Raw genomic sequence first — 17,754 nt, 5'->3', positions numbered from 1 at the left:
CCTGAATAGGATAAAAACACAGAACAGGAATAAGTGCTCATTGAGAGGTGTGACATGCAGGGGCTGATGGGTAATGTAGTCAAGTTCTGATTCCTGCATAACCATGACAAAAACAAATAAAATGTCCCATCTTTATTCAGTTTTGTTTAAGTGATAGTCAGTGAGTGTGGCTTTAAGGTGGAACAGAAAATCTGAATGTAAAACTAACAAATAAGGAGCCAATGTCAGAAATATTATCAGAAATAATTAAAAAGAGATGGGATACTCTGAGAGAAAAACTGTACCGTTCCTTGTTAATGGGATCTATTGAATCTTTCCTGTGTATCTTTTATAATTCAATGGGAATAAAGAGGAGTTTAAAAATGGTTAGGTACAAAAATGGACCTTAAGGAAAACATTAATGAGATTAGAGTGACACATTAAAGGTACATGACCTTTCATGGTAAGATATTATCTTAAGTAATTGTTTACTAAAAGAGGCAGTAACAGTGAACGGGAAGAGTACAGTTTAGTTTTCTCAGAGTGATCAAGACGACAATGATCACATCAAGTCGTTAAAGTTTCTTCCAGGAATAGGTGCTTTGATCGCTTTGCAGCTATTTAGTTAATTAAATTAATTACATGAATAATGCTAAGCTTTATTATTTTCCAGAAATGTAAATATTACATTTTTTCAGTGTATTTTTAATCAGTGCAATAACAGATAATGAGAATTCAGACTTTAGAACTGATTTGAATTCAACAGCATGCTCCTAAAGCTGATACTGATATTGAAGTCAATATTTTGGTATCAGGAAAAACCCTACCCACAATGCCTTGGAAGTGGCATGTTGTTGAACCCCCAGACCACACAAAGCATTAAACAGAGCGACCAAAGATACACGACAGAGCTCACACTGCAGAGGATAGCAGCACCAGCCAGTGTGTATAAAGAGGTAATTGATCCAAAGCAGATGCACCACTAACAACAGTAACAAAACCTTGCTGTTTTGAGGTTAGGCGCCTTGTGTGTGTGTGTGTGTGTGTGTGTGTCGGTGTGTGTGCACTCCACTTACCACTGAATCATGTTTTGTGTAACACAGTGTTTCTCCAATGATATCATCATCTGGTGGTGTTATCCTCAAAAATTCAAGGTGATCAGGTCTAGTTGCCCGACACAGTGGTTTATGGGAAATGGAGTCATCACCATCACCATCACCATCCAGCAACCACATTTCATCTTGTCTCAGGGACTCCTCTGCAAAATATTTAAAGCACCATTTCAGCAAACTTTGTATTCTGTATGTACACACGTTTATTTATATAACCCTATTTAAAAGTTCACAAATGACCATGGGACAATGTGCATTCATTATAATAATTACAATTTTGAACCAATAATTAAAGAGCAAATGAGGCACAAATAAAATTGTTAAACAAGTCAAATGAGATACTGATTAACAGATGCTCTTTTGTCTTTTAATTTCAGCCTCTTTAAAACCAGATACTATGATATACAGAAAACTTCTATTGTCACTGCACAATAAACATTTCATATCAACACTTAAAGGACTGATAAACTATCTAGAACAGAAGAACTATATTCTAGCTGTTCTTGGCCATTCTTGTTTGAAATCTGCAGAGTTGCTCTGATCACAGAAAGCTCGCAAATATGGGCAGCCCAAGAAAACAGAGCAGGGCAGAGAAGGGCAGATTTATGCTCCATCCATCATGACTGACTTGGTGCATTACTACAAGTAGGTCTAAGCGACAACATGAAAGATCTGCAACAGCAGAAGTGAACTGATCAGCAGAATTGACTTCAGTGAAAAAGACAGACGTGTATTTCTATCACACTAAAAAAAAGATGAAAAGCAAAAGTGTTAAGATATGATTTAGTGAAAATATTTTTTAAAATATAACTAACTACTGAAGATCTAAAGTGACTTAAACAATGGACATAATTGTCACAAAGCAGCTTTCTAGAAGTACATAAATTCAGGATTAAAATTTTAAGTTTATCCCTAAAGAGAACATCCACAACAAAGTACAGCTTCTTTAATATGTATAAATAAAATATTTTTTACACAATACCTTTTTAGCTCATTTAATTTCTGTGTACTGCACCAATTACTGTTCAATTCATTTCATTTTTTTGCACTTTTAACAAGGGACAGTGTCACAAAGCTGTTTTACAGAAATATATCAAATTAGGATGTAAATTTTACAATTAGAAATGTATCAACGTATCCCAAATGAGCAAGCCAGAGGTGACAGTGGCAATGAAAAACTCCCTGATATGATATTAGGAAGAAACCTTCAGAGGAACCTTACCCAAAAAGGAACCCATCCTTATCCGGGTGATACCAGATATCAGTGCAGAGCAACATTTTCTGTTGTTAAACTATGACATAATGTACATTTCTAGAAAAACAGACAGTTTACTGCATTGCTCGCACTGGCTTTTGGTATACAGATTGGTTTTAAGCCATTTGTGGTATCTTGATATATACAATGGTAATTAATCTTTTCTTTAATCTTTAGCAATGGCTTTATCCTGGGTTCTCTGAGAAATCTACCCTTGGTGGGATGCCAGTCCATGGCATGGCAGCATTAATACACAGATTCACACCTAGGGGCAGTTTAAATTTACCTATCAACATGTGCGTATATGTTGGAATCAAACCAGAAAACTCAGAGAAAACCCACAGAGACACAGAGAGTACAGGTGAAACTCCACACAGACATGAATACAGCATTGAACCCATGGCAGCAACACCACCCACTGCCTCTGAAAACTGGCTTTTAATGGCTTTGATTGTCAGTGTGCAATTGGCACACAAAGGTCATATCTATGACTGGCTTTAAAAAAAATAACAACATACTGATTGTATAGCTAAGACCATAAATCTTTGATTGATATGTATTGTATTAGTGCATCATCTGTGGCGGACATGCATTCCACCAACCACCAGAGGAAGCCCTCTCCCAAATACTAATCCCTGATATTTCCTTTCTGCTCACATATATTTATAGCCATTCTGAACCATTTCTTACATGGGATGTATTGCCAGTTCACCCTGTCTTATAGAGTTTTCTCCATCGTTACTGTTTACGCCTCATCTCTGAATCTTTGGATATCGTCTTTTGGATCACGGTTTTGTGTTAGCTTGTTATCAGATTACTGCCCTGACCATTGATTACATCTTTCTGTCTAGCGATTTGGAATTGTATGTTTGTTTTAGCTAATAAACTTTATGTATTTGGGTTCTCTATCCACCTCCTCGACTACTCCTTTACACATAGTATGGAATTTAGAAACATTTTAACTTTATAACGAAATGGGCATTACTGATCTTACTACTGTTCCACTCTGCACATGCATCAAATGGCATCGCTGCCAACTGACTCACAAATAAGAGTTACATATGCACTACTGAGCAAAAGCATCTTTTACACCTCAACTCATTTTTAAAATGATAGAAGATGTATTTTGTCCTTTCATGGACAGTCCTTCTTTCAAAAACAGTTTCTGGTGATCTCTGTGACATTTCCAGTGTGCCAGAAAGAGCACTCACATGGGAAAGTGTGCATGTGTTTACATGTAATACTGCATAAAATCATGAATAGCACACTGAATTCATTCCATATACCCCTTTTGTCTCACAAAAAACCTGAAATTCCTTAAGGCAAAGTTACTTGTTGAATAGATAGCGTTAAATTTGGAATAGGGTTTCCTGTATTTTTAATTCAATACACCTTTATTGTTAGACACTGTTATGAAGCAGCTTTACAGAAATCAGGAAAAAGCTTTAGTTCCATAATGAGCAAGGGTAAAATCCCTGAGATAAAATGAGGAAGAAGCCTTAATAGGAACTAGGCTAAAAGTTATCCTCCACTGTGTGACACAAAAATTGTGTAAAATATCTTTCTTGCCCAAACACAAACAATGAAATGTATCCTTGTGTGTCAGTGAGATAAAATGCAACACCCTTTATTAAGGAGAAGGACTGAAAACCCTAATTAAGGTCTGCATTATGTTAATGCATCTCTAGCCTGAAGCTGCCAGGCCTTGAAATGCTGACTGCAATTTTGGCTATATTCCAAATGGAAAAGTAACCCATTCCATACCTACACACAGCCTCTTTCTCATTCTTACTCAGCACATTTGCTTACATCACAAATTATTCTCCGACCTTCACGCTTACAGATATGATAATAAAATGTTTAAAGCATCTGAGATATACTCTGTACTGTTAGATTATCATAATTCTTCCTTGATCTCACTTAAAAATGTGTGGCAAAGAGATCTAGGGCATAACTTCAGTGAGGAACAATGGGGGACTATATGTCAGAATATTTTCACTTCTTTCTCTTGTAACAAAATAGCTGAACAGAGCTATAAATTTATGCACAGGATGTACCTTACCCCACTACGATTGAGTAAAATGTATCTTAATGTATCGCCCCAGATGTCATCAGTGTAAAATCTATATAGGTTCAGTTATGCACATTTTTTGGGAATGTAGAAAATTAAAATGTTTTTGGAAAGCTGTACAGGATTTCACAGCCAGGGTGTTGCAAATTCCACTGGACAATGCACCAACATTGTATCTTTTTGGTACGGAATTGGACAGGACACTTGACTCTATATCTGTAAGGAGGCTTGGCATAATATCATATTTAGCAAAAAAAAAATGCATCTTGCTCAACTGGAATCAACCAAGGCCTCCAACATTTGAACTGTTTCAACAACTTCAGAATGAGACATTACGATTGGAACAGTATACCTACAGCTTAAGAAACAGGGATGATGCTTTTAGAAGAATATGGATGCCTCTCATAGACCTCTGACCTTTTGGCCACCTTAGAAGTACTTAACAAAATGTATGACCATATTTAAAACTACAGCTCAACATATGTTTTTTTTTTTTTAATTTATTTATTTATTTTATTTTATCTATTTATTTTTATTTTATTTATTTATTTTATTCATTTTTTTATTCCCATCTCTTTTATTTATTTACTTTTAAATACTGCTGCTCTTATTATTTTATTATTTTACTGTATTTGGCCTGTTACTGAATGTTCCTATTGTTATTTTTGTTTTATGACTCTCATGTATATTAAAATCAATAAACAAATAATTGAAAAAAAAATGTTTAAAGCATGTGGTTTAAAGCCAGGTTTATATATATATATATATATATATATATATATATATATATATATATATATATATATATATATATATATATATATATAAAACTGCCGTAAACATAATATAGTTAGTACTTCGTACATGCCCACTAGTCAGTTTTTCAATGGTTTTTAAATGATGCCACCTTGTGGACTAATACAGACATGATCACATATATCTCACTAGGTATACTCCTATCCAAATGTTTAATGCTCATTTGAAAAATACCAGCAAAAGGAATACCTGTCTCGAAGTGTTTTAATTTCTGAAAAGAGATCAGTAAAACCAATAACCATTTGGACAGACCTATTTTTTCTAGTTGTTTTGAACCAAGACTGCAGTTTTCTGCATTAACCTTCCTATTCAGGCCGCAAAGGACTTAATAAGCTTGAATTAGGAATGTTGGGACAGACAATATAAAAGTTCTACCCTGTTATGTGACATACAGAATCATGTGAAGGTCACTTTAAAAAGAAAAAAAACAGACATATACCATCAAACAGATAATTAATAAATGTTTCAAAAGGTTTTATGCAGTCAGGACTCATTTCCCAAGGCCCTATAAACACCAAAGACACATTTAATTGATTAACAATGTACATTAGTTGAAAATCCACTTTCCATCTACACTTGAAATTTATAAAAAAAAAAAACTTGGAACTTGGAAACTTGGGAAATTAACTAGTTAATACAAGAAGTTGTACACACTGAACTCTGATTTGTACTTATGAACAATGTAGCCTATAAACCACAGTAAACAATGCTAAAAGGAACAAACTGGTAAGTCTGAATATTTTTCAGCTCTCACTTAGGCACATATAAAAAGGTGCTCAAAAATGAACTTGAAAAAGTAAATGCAGAAAAAAATACCCTAGCAAATCTGGAGGTAAAATCAAACTCGGGACCATTTGTTTAGTTTCCTCAAGTCTATGGAATAAATCTGGGGAACATAGGTCCCCTGGAGAGCATGGATACACAACAAATCATCATGTTTTTGTTTTTTTTTTAAAGAAATGTTTCATGAGGTGTCATGGTGGCTAGCACGCTTGCCTTACACCACCAGGATTGGGAATTTAATTACTGCGTTTGCTGTGTGTGGAGTTCGCATGCTCTCCCCATGCCTTGGGGGTCTCCTCCAGGTAAATTGGTTGCCTCCACCAGTCTAAAGATATGCACTGTGGGCAGATTGGCATCTCTAAATTTTGTGAAGTGTGTGAATGGGAGGGTGTGTGTGTGTGATTGTGCCTTGCAATAGCCTGCCATCCTGTCCAGGGTGTACCCTGCCTTGTGTCCTGAGTCTCTAGGTTCCCATGAATAGGATAAGTAGTGTAGAGACTGAATGGATGTGGGTTGAATAAGTTTTCATGTTTATTACACCTCATGCATATAAGAGGTATTGTATGGCTACATTTCTATTCAGTGTACTGTCTGATATGCAGACGTATCGATTCAAAAGCCTCATATCAAATGACAGTAAGGTTTATGGCTACAGTCCTACTGATTACCCAACTTTAATCTGGTTGTCCACAATAAATCTCTCATACGGAAAAGAAACTTTGACACATTTAGCAAACTATCTTCAGATTACTGTTAATTAAATGCTAACACTTCACTCTAAGTGTCTGGGACATGTAGAGGCAGCAGATGTAAGTGAAAGTGGGAGGTGTATAAAGAACAAACAGTTAAACAAACACACAAACCAGTACAGCAAAACCTACACACTCTGAGCAAAGCTATCAAAAGCAAAGTAACAAACAAAACAGCAACAGATGCTTGAAAGGTACACAGAAACTAGAAATGAAATAGTGGTGAGACACAGGAGTCAGTGATTAGTGCGAAATGTGACAAAGAAACATGCAGGGGCTGATGGATCATGTAGTCAAGCTCATACTGTAGATTCGGCTTAAACATGACACTAATGTCCACAATTATATAATGTATTAATACGCTTGTATTATAATAATACTCAGACCCACTTATAGTTTTTACATTGGAAAAAAAACATTTTATACTTTGCTTTCCAGCACCAATTCTAATCCTAATATTAAAAAACAAATTAAATATACTGTACACAGTGTTAAACATTTCACCTATTGTATGAAACAATAAGTTCAGAGTTATATTATGATCCATGCACGTAACTATAAGCTAGGCCAAAACTCCTATTGTCCCAAGTTACAGGAACAAGTTAAACAACCAAGTTTGGGTTAAGCTACACTGTGTACATACACGTTTGGAATAATTACATAATAATACAAATAATAATGTCACTAAAATGTATTAATTAATGCTTTTTTTGTAAGTTAATACATAACCGTTACAATTTGTTGGCACAAAACATATAAAAGTGGCCTCTAATGTATACATTAGCTGAATCCCATGAAGACATTCCCTTTAAACAGAGCTCACAGACGCTTCATAATGAAATTCCAGGACTTGGACTATTTTCTTAAGAGATGACATTCAAATATTCCTCATATTCTGTGAGTTTCAAGTTGCTGTCTAAATAGGTGAGTGTATAAGGGGGGAGGGGCTTCATGAGGTGTGTGTGTGTATGTGGGGGGCTTCTGCGATGTCTAATATTTTTAACAAAAGGATTGAATTCAATGAAAATGACACTTGTATTATATTGTTATTTAGTTATGTCGTATTAATTCACTTTTAATAATTCAAGCACTTTTTAAGTGCCACTGGATATAAAATTTTTTTTTAAAAAATTAAAAACTGTAAACAATTTCAAATTCAGGTATTTCAAGCATCTTCTACATTTACATTTACATATTATATTTTATATTAGTAGGAGCTGGATGGCATGAAATGTTTCATGTGCAGATGCACTAACTTAGTCTGACACTGTTTCTGAACATGTTAATGATTTCTGATCAGGTTTTAGATTAGATGATGAAAGCTTGTACACTCCTCAGTGCCTTTTCAAAAAATTCACTAATGATAACTCTTCATAATAACATTTGGGCAAAAAGCACACACACACACACACACACACACACACACACACGGCATCGACTGTGGGTGAAGCAGAGTTCAGTGCCACAAGAGCAAGCTGTACTAGCCACTATATAATCACAAAACAGACCAGGTCATGGGCAATTAGCTCTGTTCATTAAGACCATCTTATTAAGCACAAATATAGAGACTACCTCACTCTATTTGCACTGCTGTGTGTTTGTTCCATGGACATGTTACACTGCTGGCTGTGTGTGTGTGTGTGTGTGTGTACGCACTGCTTTCTGTCTGGATAGCATGCCCTCAGATAAACTTGTCCTCAAAAAACATCCAACTACTTAACGCCTGGCTTATCCATCAGAATACAAACCCTGTACATGTCCCTGTGCATGTCCCCCACTATTTCACATATTGAATTATGAAGCTGCGTTTTTAAAAAATTACTGTAATCAACTTCAAGATTAATAAAATACTTCTTGCTGTGTTGTTGTATAAATAAATCAGTGTCTACTGCATCACATTTGCCTATCACTGATTTTTTTTCTCTATATTTCGTCTTGTGTTTTATTCCTCAGTTACACCACAGCAGTGTTGGATGCTTAAATCTCACTGGCCATGGGAAAGGCTTTAGACAGAGCGCTTTGCATTTTCTGTTAACATCAAGAAACAGACAACAAGAAAGGCTGTTCATAGCTCTTAGAGCATGCTGTTTTAAGAAGAGAGAGAGAGAGAGAGAGAGAGAGAGAGAGTACAGTGGTTGTTAAATTTGCCTCACACCTCTGGGGTTAGAGGTTTGATTCCCATCTCAACCGTATGGGTTCTCTCTGTGCTTCAGGGGCTTCCTCCATATACACTGGTTTCCACTCCCAGTCCCCCAGACATGTAGACTGAATGGCATCTCTAAATTGGGGTGTGGATGCAGGTGTGCATGGAGAAATGGTAGCTCACTGGATGTTTGTAATGATCAGAAGGTTGTGAGCCTGAATCCCAGGTCCACCTGCTGCTTTTGGGCCCTTGATTGTGCAGTTCTATGAAATAATTGTAAATAAATCAACCATATTCCATAAATGTAATATGTGTATGATTGTGCCCTGCAATGGGTAGGCTCCAGGTTCGCCACAATCCTGTGTAAGCAATACAGAAAATGGATGGATGTGTTACATAAGCACTACTTTGTTGGAATATCAGCACTGTCAGCATGTTGACATTACACACACACACACTTCTCACACACACACTTCTCACACACACGACTTGATGTAAGATAGCTATTGTTGGAACAGTACTTGTATTATAGCCTATACCAACTGAAATTTTTTATTACATCCATGCTGCTGTCCATAGTCATTCTTGATATTAGGCTCATATGGGATAGTGGTTAAGGTTCTGGGTCACTGATCCAAAGCTTGGGGGTTTAAGCCTCAGCACCTCCAAACTGCTGCTGTTGGGTCCTTCAGCAACACCCTTAACCCTCTCTGCTCCAGCGTTGCTGTCTCATGGCGGACCCTGTGCTCTGACCCCAACGTTCTAAGAAGTGGGATATGTGAAAAAAGAATTTCCCTGAGGTTTATTTTATATGCGATAAACAAAGCCTTCTTCCTGTTCGAAAGCAAGAAGAGGCAGAGAACTAAACCCTGTGATCTAAATGAGGCAGACATGTGTAACAGAGCTGAAGTAACTCCTCAGCTGACTTGGACAATGAAGAATGTGGATATTGTACTCCTCTATAATCTAACAGTGTAAGTACAACACTTCTGCCATGCCCAAACAACTCATACTGAAAAAGGCAAAACTCTTATTAGACCAGCTCATGAACAATATTGATCATACAACAACCAAGAAATATTGTAAATAGGGTCAAATTACATTATCGGCAATCTTCAGAACAAACAACTGCAGCATCTGTCTAACCTCTGCATTTCTCTCACTCACATCCATATAGGTCAAGTGTAATGTAGCTGAACATTATCCTTTTTTACTGTCCTAATACTCTCGTGGTGTCTGGAGTGTAATCCTTTGTGATGTGCCCATAATTCCAGTTAAATTAGAATTTCAAAGAGAGGACACAGCATGCTCTCATCAACCCACTAATACTCATTCTCACAGAATAAGCACCATCTAAAGCTAGCATCATGTCTAAGTGCACTAATAAGAAGGTTTTTTTATTTTAAACTGCAGATGCACAGCCAGTCAGCTCATCAATTTTACTGTACCAAGTAATGAATGGACCTGTTTTAAAACTGTGCCTTTGGAATTAAAATCTTTAACATTGGTCTGCCCTCTGTTTCCTTTTTCAGTCTGCCCTTGTGAGCAATCATTTCTTTCCACAAAAGAAAATTGCCATTTGGTGCCAAAAAGCAACCCAGCAGCTTGCTGAAGAATGGGAAATAAAAAAAGAAATAATAAACACAAAAGAAGTGGATTACTTTCTCAACCTCTAATTTTTCAAAATGCCTTCAGAGGAGAAGCTAAAAGAAAACAGGCCAAGTAAGCATCATCCAATCAAAGTATATATTACAAGAAGTGACAAAGGGCAGTAACACTGCTTTTGTGTGGTATAAACAGAACCACTGGCTAGCACGCTGTTTGAAAGAGGCAAAATATGATTACATGTGATTTTAAAAACCCTGAGCTCTAAGCCTCAGCCTTAAAGGATTTCAAAATAATAAGATCTAATTACTGAGAGATAGTAATATGTTTTAGGCCTGTGATTCAATATTGTGACCAACAGTCACTGCACATGGTATCTTCTTTTATAGAAAGCACTGTTACAAATCAAGAGCTTGCATTATTATATAAGAAATACGTATTTACATTTTCATCATTTACTGTCCAGTGCCACCCAAATTAGGATGGGTTCCCTTCTGGTTCCTCTCAAGGTTTCTTCCATCATGTCAGGAGGATTTTCCTTGCCTCCGTCACCTCTGGCTTGCTCATTAGCGATAAATAGTAACTTAACTTTAAACATTACAATTTCTATTCTGTTTCGATGCTTCTGTAAGCTTTGAATTGAATTGAATTGAATCCTGCACTCACAAGAAACAGTAACAACACTCCTCTGCAAAATGAAAAAAAAAAAAGAAAAAATTAAACTATCATTATATTGTACACTTAATTGTATGACGAGTTCCCTAAGTCTCGACCATTAACTGAGGAAAGAAATTCTCTGAATAAGTTTTTTCTTAATACACAAAGTTATTATAGAAATGAAATGAGGTGTGTGTGTTGTTCACGACAACTAAATCAAATATAAGGAGTAGTGTTTCCCTACATTTCCTGTTGACTACTAGACCTGGAAAAAACCCACAAACTATATCAAGTGACTCTCTGTGGAGTGATCAGTCTCATATGACCCATAGACTGATTAGTTAATACTATTTAGATATTACTGAAATTAAGTTTGTGCAAGAGAGCACAGAGGCAGGATTATTGCAGTAGTAGAGTTTTAGAAAAGCTAAGAGATTTTTATACTTCACATTGAGATGCATAAATTCTACACTTCTGCATCATCTACATCTATAAATCCTGAAGCTGATTATTTGGAAACATTTGGAAAACTGGATCTTTCTATTCGCAGATGGTTAAAATGTTAATGCTGTTAGATTCTGATTCAGCCCTAATGTTGTTTGGAATCAGGGTGTTTAACAGCCAGAATGGTACATGAATAATGTAACCTTAAAGCTGCTGACTGCTACAGTTTTGCCCCACTGTCTAAGACAAATCAACATCTATCCCTAAGTCTTCTTTACATTAAAAAAAAATGCCTTGATCAGTACAAGGTTGTCTTTTCAGCTCTTGCCACCAGACCAGTCATCAGAGACCAGAAGCTAGCCTATTACACACTGTTCTGTCTTTATTACAACCAGAATTGCATTTCAAATAAACCGTTTTTCCCATAATGCACTGTGTTGCTGATCCTTACTTCAAAATTCTTACCAAAAAAATCTCTGGAGCAAGAAATCTCTGCTCTAGCAATATTTACAAACATTTAAGTTAAAAGGTTTTTTTTTTTAAGTAAATTAAAAGGTTTTTTTTGTTCTTAACAAAGTTTGTTTTTGTTTTTTTTCCCTATATTTCTCTCCAGTTTGATCACCTAAAAATTCTCTCTCACTATATCATAACGAAGAGTAAACTACAGAGGGAAAATGCTTCATGAGACACATGAAGCCATTCAACTGATTTGCTTCCAACTAGTTCAGCCAACATTTGGAACATGTTGGATCACAGAACAGCTTTAGAAGACAGCTATACCTACCCTCTTCCACATACAAGAGCTCACGGATGCCAATGATTGCCTAGTGCCTCTGTGATTGACAGAGAAGAGTAAGTAAGCCATCCATCACTTCCATAAAGCATGGACAACTACTAGCCATAGATATCAGTGGCACTGTCCAGATTAAAATCTATGATCTCCCAAAATATCTATTTGTTTACCCTGAAGTTAACAAGATGCTCAGTTTATGCTAGCTGTTGCTTTGTTTCATTTTATAAGCTTTGCATGGGGTGTAATTTCTCTCAGGACAAACTGTAAAGGGCATTCCAAACAACACTGTTTTAGCTATTCTATTTTTAGTCTTGTTCACCCTGGTAACTTTACAGGAGTAATTAATTATTGAAAGAAGGAAGGTTTTATATCTTCACTCAGGATGCTCCAGGAGTGTTAGCCATCTAGACTATCCATTGAAACGTCCTTGCTTGAAGAACATGTAAGACAACAGGGTTTTTTTTACTGCATAGAATACTCTCACTCCCTTCTATCTCTACTGAATCATAGAATTTGGCATTCCTATCAGGTCTTTTACCTCCTGATCTTATTAGATGAAACAAAACACAAGATAATGTCTTATATGTACCAGCTCCAAAGGCTATTTAAGGCTTTACAGATGGCAGAATGAAACTGTTGCTGTGTTGACTGTTGTGCGTGTTAACTACAAATTGAATTACTTTGACCAATATGACCCCACATATGCACTGCCTTTTGCTCAAAAGAGAAGTACGAAAAACATCTTCAGTGTAATAACATTATTAAACCAGTAGACAAGCTCTGTGAGTCGAACAACAGAGCTTTCCTTGCAGAATGACAAGGTAGAATAGCTTGAACTGTGTTGCCACCCATAACAATCTATGATCAAATGATATGGTAAGTAGGAGGCTGGACACTGCAGCACTGGGTGACATCATCTGTTCAGTCCAAAACACAGAAAGCTGTGGGGTATGCTGTCAAAAAGTCCATGAGCCTACTGCAAAATTCATTGAGATGTGAAAATCTTAAAATGAAATGACACTGGCATTGGTTCAATTAGATTAATATATTAGATAATTCATAACAGGGCAGCTTCCTCAACAGGATGTAACACCAAAAATATGAAGCAAACTGTCAAAGCTGGAGTTTATTTAAGTTATTTTCACAAGAGTGGCATAAGTGTACTCTTTACTGTATATGGATCCACATATATATGGATACCATATCCATTTCCAATACTACATCCATACATATCCATATTATCTCCTTATATTTCATCTTCATACATCTGTATATGTGCACAGAAAGTATAAAAATCTGAATCATTAATAGAAGCGAGAAATGATCAATTATAGTTTTATACTATAAATGTGGATTTATATGAGAACAAAGAAGCAACACAGTGACCAAGATGCACTGATGGCATGTACAGTACAGTAACAGAAGCAGAATTATTTTATTTTTAAATTTACACTACAGCAATGTTTGTCTGTTTCACTTTAGAGCAACAAGCAGCTGCAAAAACATTCCCTGACAATATGCCAGAAATGAAGACTATAAATATGTGATATAATTCAGTAAAATACTAGTTTTTTGTATGTGAAACCTATAGTTTTTAGAGAATGTTCTCATATAATTGAATATAGTAGCATACTGTTTATCTGGATAGGCCCAAGACCTTTTCTCCCATATTCCATGGGGTGAAGAAGTAAATCATACATTAAGCTCACCTGTAATTTTGGAAGTGTTTGTACCATCGTTGATCCATGTAGAGTTACCAGATCCCTGTTGGCTGAGGTTTAGGTCCAGCCTATTGATAGTTCTTTGGTTTCCATTTTTATCTGTGGCCTCTGCTGGGTCTTTGGACTTGTACCCAGCTTTAAACCATGACCCAGCTGTTTCATGAAACCATATGTCTTGATCTGTGTCCTTACCCCCATCCTCTTCTGGCAGCAATACAATGCGGTGGTTCAGCTGCGGACTGGACAGCTTGGATGACAGTGGTGACAAGACAGGGGACATACTCTGAAGGCTGTTGGATGGGGGGTAGGATACATTAAATACCCCAGAAAGGGAAGGAGATATGGGGCTTTTGTTCCTGGGCCTGAGGTTGAAAGTTCCATTTTGAGAATCTATGAGGGGAAATGTCATTGCTTCAGAAGGTCTATCTCTAAAATTTAGTTCCATGTTGTTCTGGACTTTTAGCTTTTCTTGTCTCAAAACTTGGCTAGTGTTTTGTCCCATTGTAGAGCTAGCATTAGCAGTATGAGATGCTACTTCAATGACATTAGCAGAATTCTTTTTGCCCCCATGGTTGGAATTAGCTAATTCCTTTGTTTTAGCCACCACTTCAACAACTATGTCTCTCCTGTTCATGTTATCATACAAAGGAGCTCCAGTCTTACCTCCAGAATCATTTAGCAAATTGTATTTCCCAGCAGAACTCATTTTTCCACTTGAAGTAATGTTATTTCCATTGGTCATTTGCTCCAGATGAGTATGGTACTGCTTAGCTTCTGTTATACTATGGGAAAATGCTCCATAACTCAGACAGAACTGGTCCTCAAACTCAGTGAAATCAGCACAGAGGTCTATCTCTGGCTCAAACAGACGTGAGTCCTCCATGAAGTCCCAGGCTTCCTGAGATGTCTGAAAAGGTTCTTCCATTAGGAGAAGTGGCTCACTGCTGACACTGGCATATGAGTCAGAGCCAGGAGTATGTGGTACATGCACAGAAACGGGGGTTCCAGGCAACTTTTGGTTTTCATTTGCCTTCAGGAAGTCTGCATCCAGACAATTTTTCAACATTTCGGAAGCTGTGATGGTCTGCACTTTCTTTTTCAACTTAGTCTGCAAGAACTCCTCAGCACTTTCCATCTTCTTACTGCCTAGTTTCTTGATCTTTCTAACCCGAGAAGCAGGTCTCTTATGTTCTGGGGACAAAGATAGGGTATGCTGAAGGTTGCTGCTCCTAACACCTTGAACAGGATGTATTTCATGCCCTTCAAATTGAGCCTGAAGCTTGCCGTCCTGGTTGCCCATTCTGAATCTTGATGCACAGTCACCGCACAGAGACAGGAGATCCACAAGCAGCTGGCAATGTTCTGCAGACAGCCAGTGAAGTTTAGCTAAAACTTCTGTTGCTTCACAGGACTGCAAGACTTTGTTTGCTGGCTTGTAAGACTGAGTTCTTTGTTTCTGCGTTGCAGAATCTTCAGCCTTCTGGTCATGCTGATTGGTGTACAGGGACTGGCAGTGATGAGAGGTGTGGCCACTGCGTGTAAAGCCTCGCACTCCCCTAGTGGGGAAGTATGGGCTGATGTAAATAAACTCCTCAATTCGTTTGTGCAGACAGAGCACTGTGTGTGTGCCCTCCATTATGGGAGCCATTTAATTAATCACACACTTACTTGAAATATATGGCCATTCCTAGACTCTTGGCTTTGGTAATGGATTGCTTGGGAAGAAGAATCCCCTTGGCGATTGAATATCTGTTAAGGAGAGGACACCTTTACTGACTATCTTAAATAATTTTAGCACATAAATGTGAATAATTCCTCTTTCACATAGCTTGCAATATTAAACCTGAAGACAGCTAATTATGAATAAGCGTTTTCTGTAACAGACATACCAAGTCATTAAACAAATATTATAATTGGTGAAATAGTCTATATATTTGAATGGAATAAATTGCAGTTTCCCTAATCTAACAGACACACACTTTAACTTCAACGCAGCAAGGTCTATTAATGGAATGATTTGTTTAATCAGGTGTGATACAGCAGGAAAAACAGTAAAATGTGCAGAGTACTTCAGTACCTGAGCTGGGGTTCTGTAAAGCAGACAAACAGGATTTAGTGATGTTTTCTGAGCTATTGATTCATAATTTGGATCAATTTTAATACTACACTCATAATGCCTCATAATCCCACAACAAAAACAAGTAAATAATACATTTTTAAACATTTGTTAATGACTAATCATGTTTTAAAAATCAACAATTACATAAAATGTACATAAAATAAACAGTTGTTATTGTATGTTATTGATATTTCACAATCAAAAGATACACTTGTTGGTTTGTCAAATGTTCTTTAGGTTCTTAGCTTCCTAAGACAAAACAACAAAATATAGTGACATGGTTCTACTCTTTAAGGGTTCCACTAGAGGGACAACCAGAGAACCCTAAAAGACTGCTGGTTAGTGTCTCTATTCAGCGTGAATTTAGGCAGCTTTTATAGTGCATTATGAATGACTAGCACATGATTTTGTGCAATAGATCTCATGATCAAATTTTAATATCTGTAAACTGTTATGTTCTATGTCAGAAGATAGTAAATCGCCGCTTTCTTGTGAAGGAAATATTTAATAATAATAATAATAACAATAATAATAATAATGATAATGAATTGTCCTGTGAAACAATTCGTGTGCTTTCTTGAGCTAAACGACTCTTGTTACTTTACAAAATCCAGCTCACAGCTGTGGGAAAATGCGGCATTAAGTTGTGCGGTGCGTCTCAACAAACCGCGCTTCAGCAGCGCTCACGTCTTGCGCTGCATGTGAAACGTTACATAACATCGGCACCAATACACGATAATCACGCGTGTAAAAGTGCGTTAAAGTTTGACGCGCGCTTACCGGTTTCTCTGGCATGATGGTTATTTCCTCCTCTTCTTTCTCCCTCGCGCTAAACCCGTGCCTGCATTCACCAGTGCCTTTCGGAGGACAAGACTTCTCGCCTTCTGACCGACTGATGCGTGGTCCAATCAGAGCGCGGATAGACAGCTGCACGAGCGCCACCTCGAGCTGTGTCATAGCTCATGCTGATGCGGATTTTCAGGTGCAGAAGAGAGCAAGAAGAGAAGGAGGTGGTCCGCTTGCATATAGAACAGCATCAAAAAAATTAAAGGGGAACAGCATCGGACACGGGATAAACCAGTTTTTTTTTATGTCACAAATCAAGCAGGAGATAAAATAGGAAATCTGTGACCATTACTGTTTCTTACATATACAGTATAAGACAATGTGTATAAGTTCATGTAAATAATCTTATGTTATATACAAGCATTCATTTCTGCCCCTCAAGCAGGTGGTGTGCAGGTGGTTAAGTTATTGTACATAAGTGTTAGTTGCCACTGTGTGCAGAACAATAGGTATTGTTTATGTAATGTACATAGCGACAGAATTCGAACCCTGGAAACTGACTGTAATCCAGTAGGCAGTTCTACGGTATGTTCGTGAACGCATGAGACTTCTCAGAGTCCACATTTGTGTTGCAGTGCAGTCAAGCTGTATGCTTTTAGGCTATATTTACTGTGTACGTAAATATAGCCTGCTAACAAGCATTGGTAATGAATGCTCCTGG

General features: G+C 37.0%; 1 protein-coding gene across 1 annotated transcript in view; it reads right to left on the bottom strand.

Annotated features, from left to right (window-relative positions):
* The window catches only part of LOC131358950 (formin-1-like), an 84,877-nt gene extending 67,744 nt beyond the window's left edge, over positions 1-17,133 (bottom strand). Inside the window, exons 1-3 of the mRNA XM_058398399.1 lie at positions 17,028-17,133; positions 14,117-15,877; positions 1,056-1,237 (exon numbers count right to left, since the gene is read on the bottom strand). Coding sequence (XP_058254382.1) covers positions 1,056-1,237; positions 14,117-15,776 — 1,842 coding nt within the window. The 5' untranslated portion in view covers positions 15,777-15,877; positions 17,028-17,133. The remainder of the gene's footprint in view (positions 1-1,055; positions 1,238-14,116; positions 15,878-17,027) is intronic.
* Between the last annotated feature and the right edge of the window lie 621 nt (positions 17,134-17,754).

This window comes from Hemibagrus wyckioides, linkage group LG09 (genome assembly GCF_019097595.1).
Source record: "Hemibagrus wyckioides isolate EC202008001 linkage group LG09, SWU_Hwy_1.0, whole genome shotgun sequence".
Taxonomy (NCBI): domain Eukaryota; kingdom Metazoa; phylum Chordata; class Actinopteri; order Siluriformes; family Bagridae; genus Hemibagrus; species Hemibagrus wyckioides.
The sequence above is the reverse complement of the archived record's forward strand: the minus strand, read 5'-3'. Positions and strand labels throughout refer to the sequence as shown.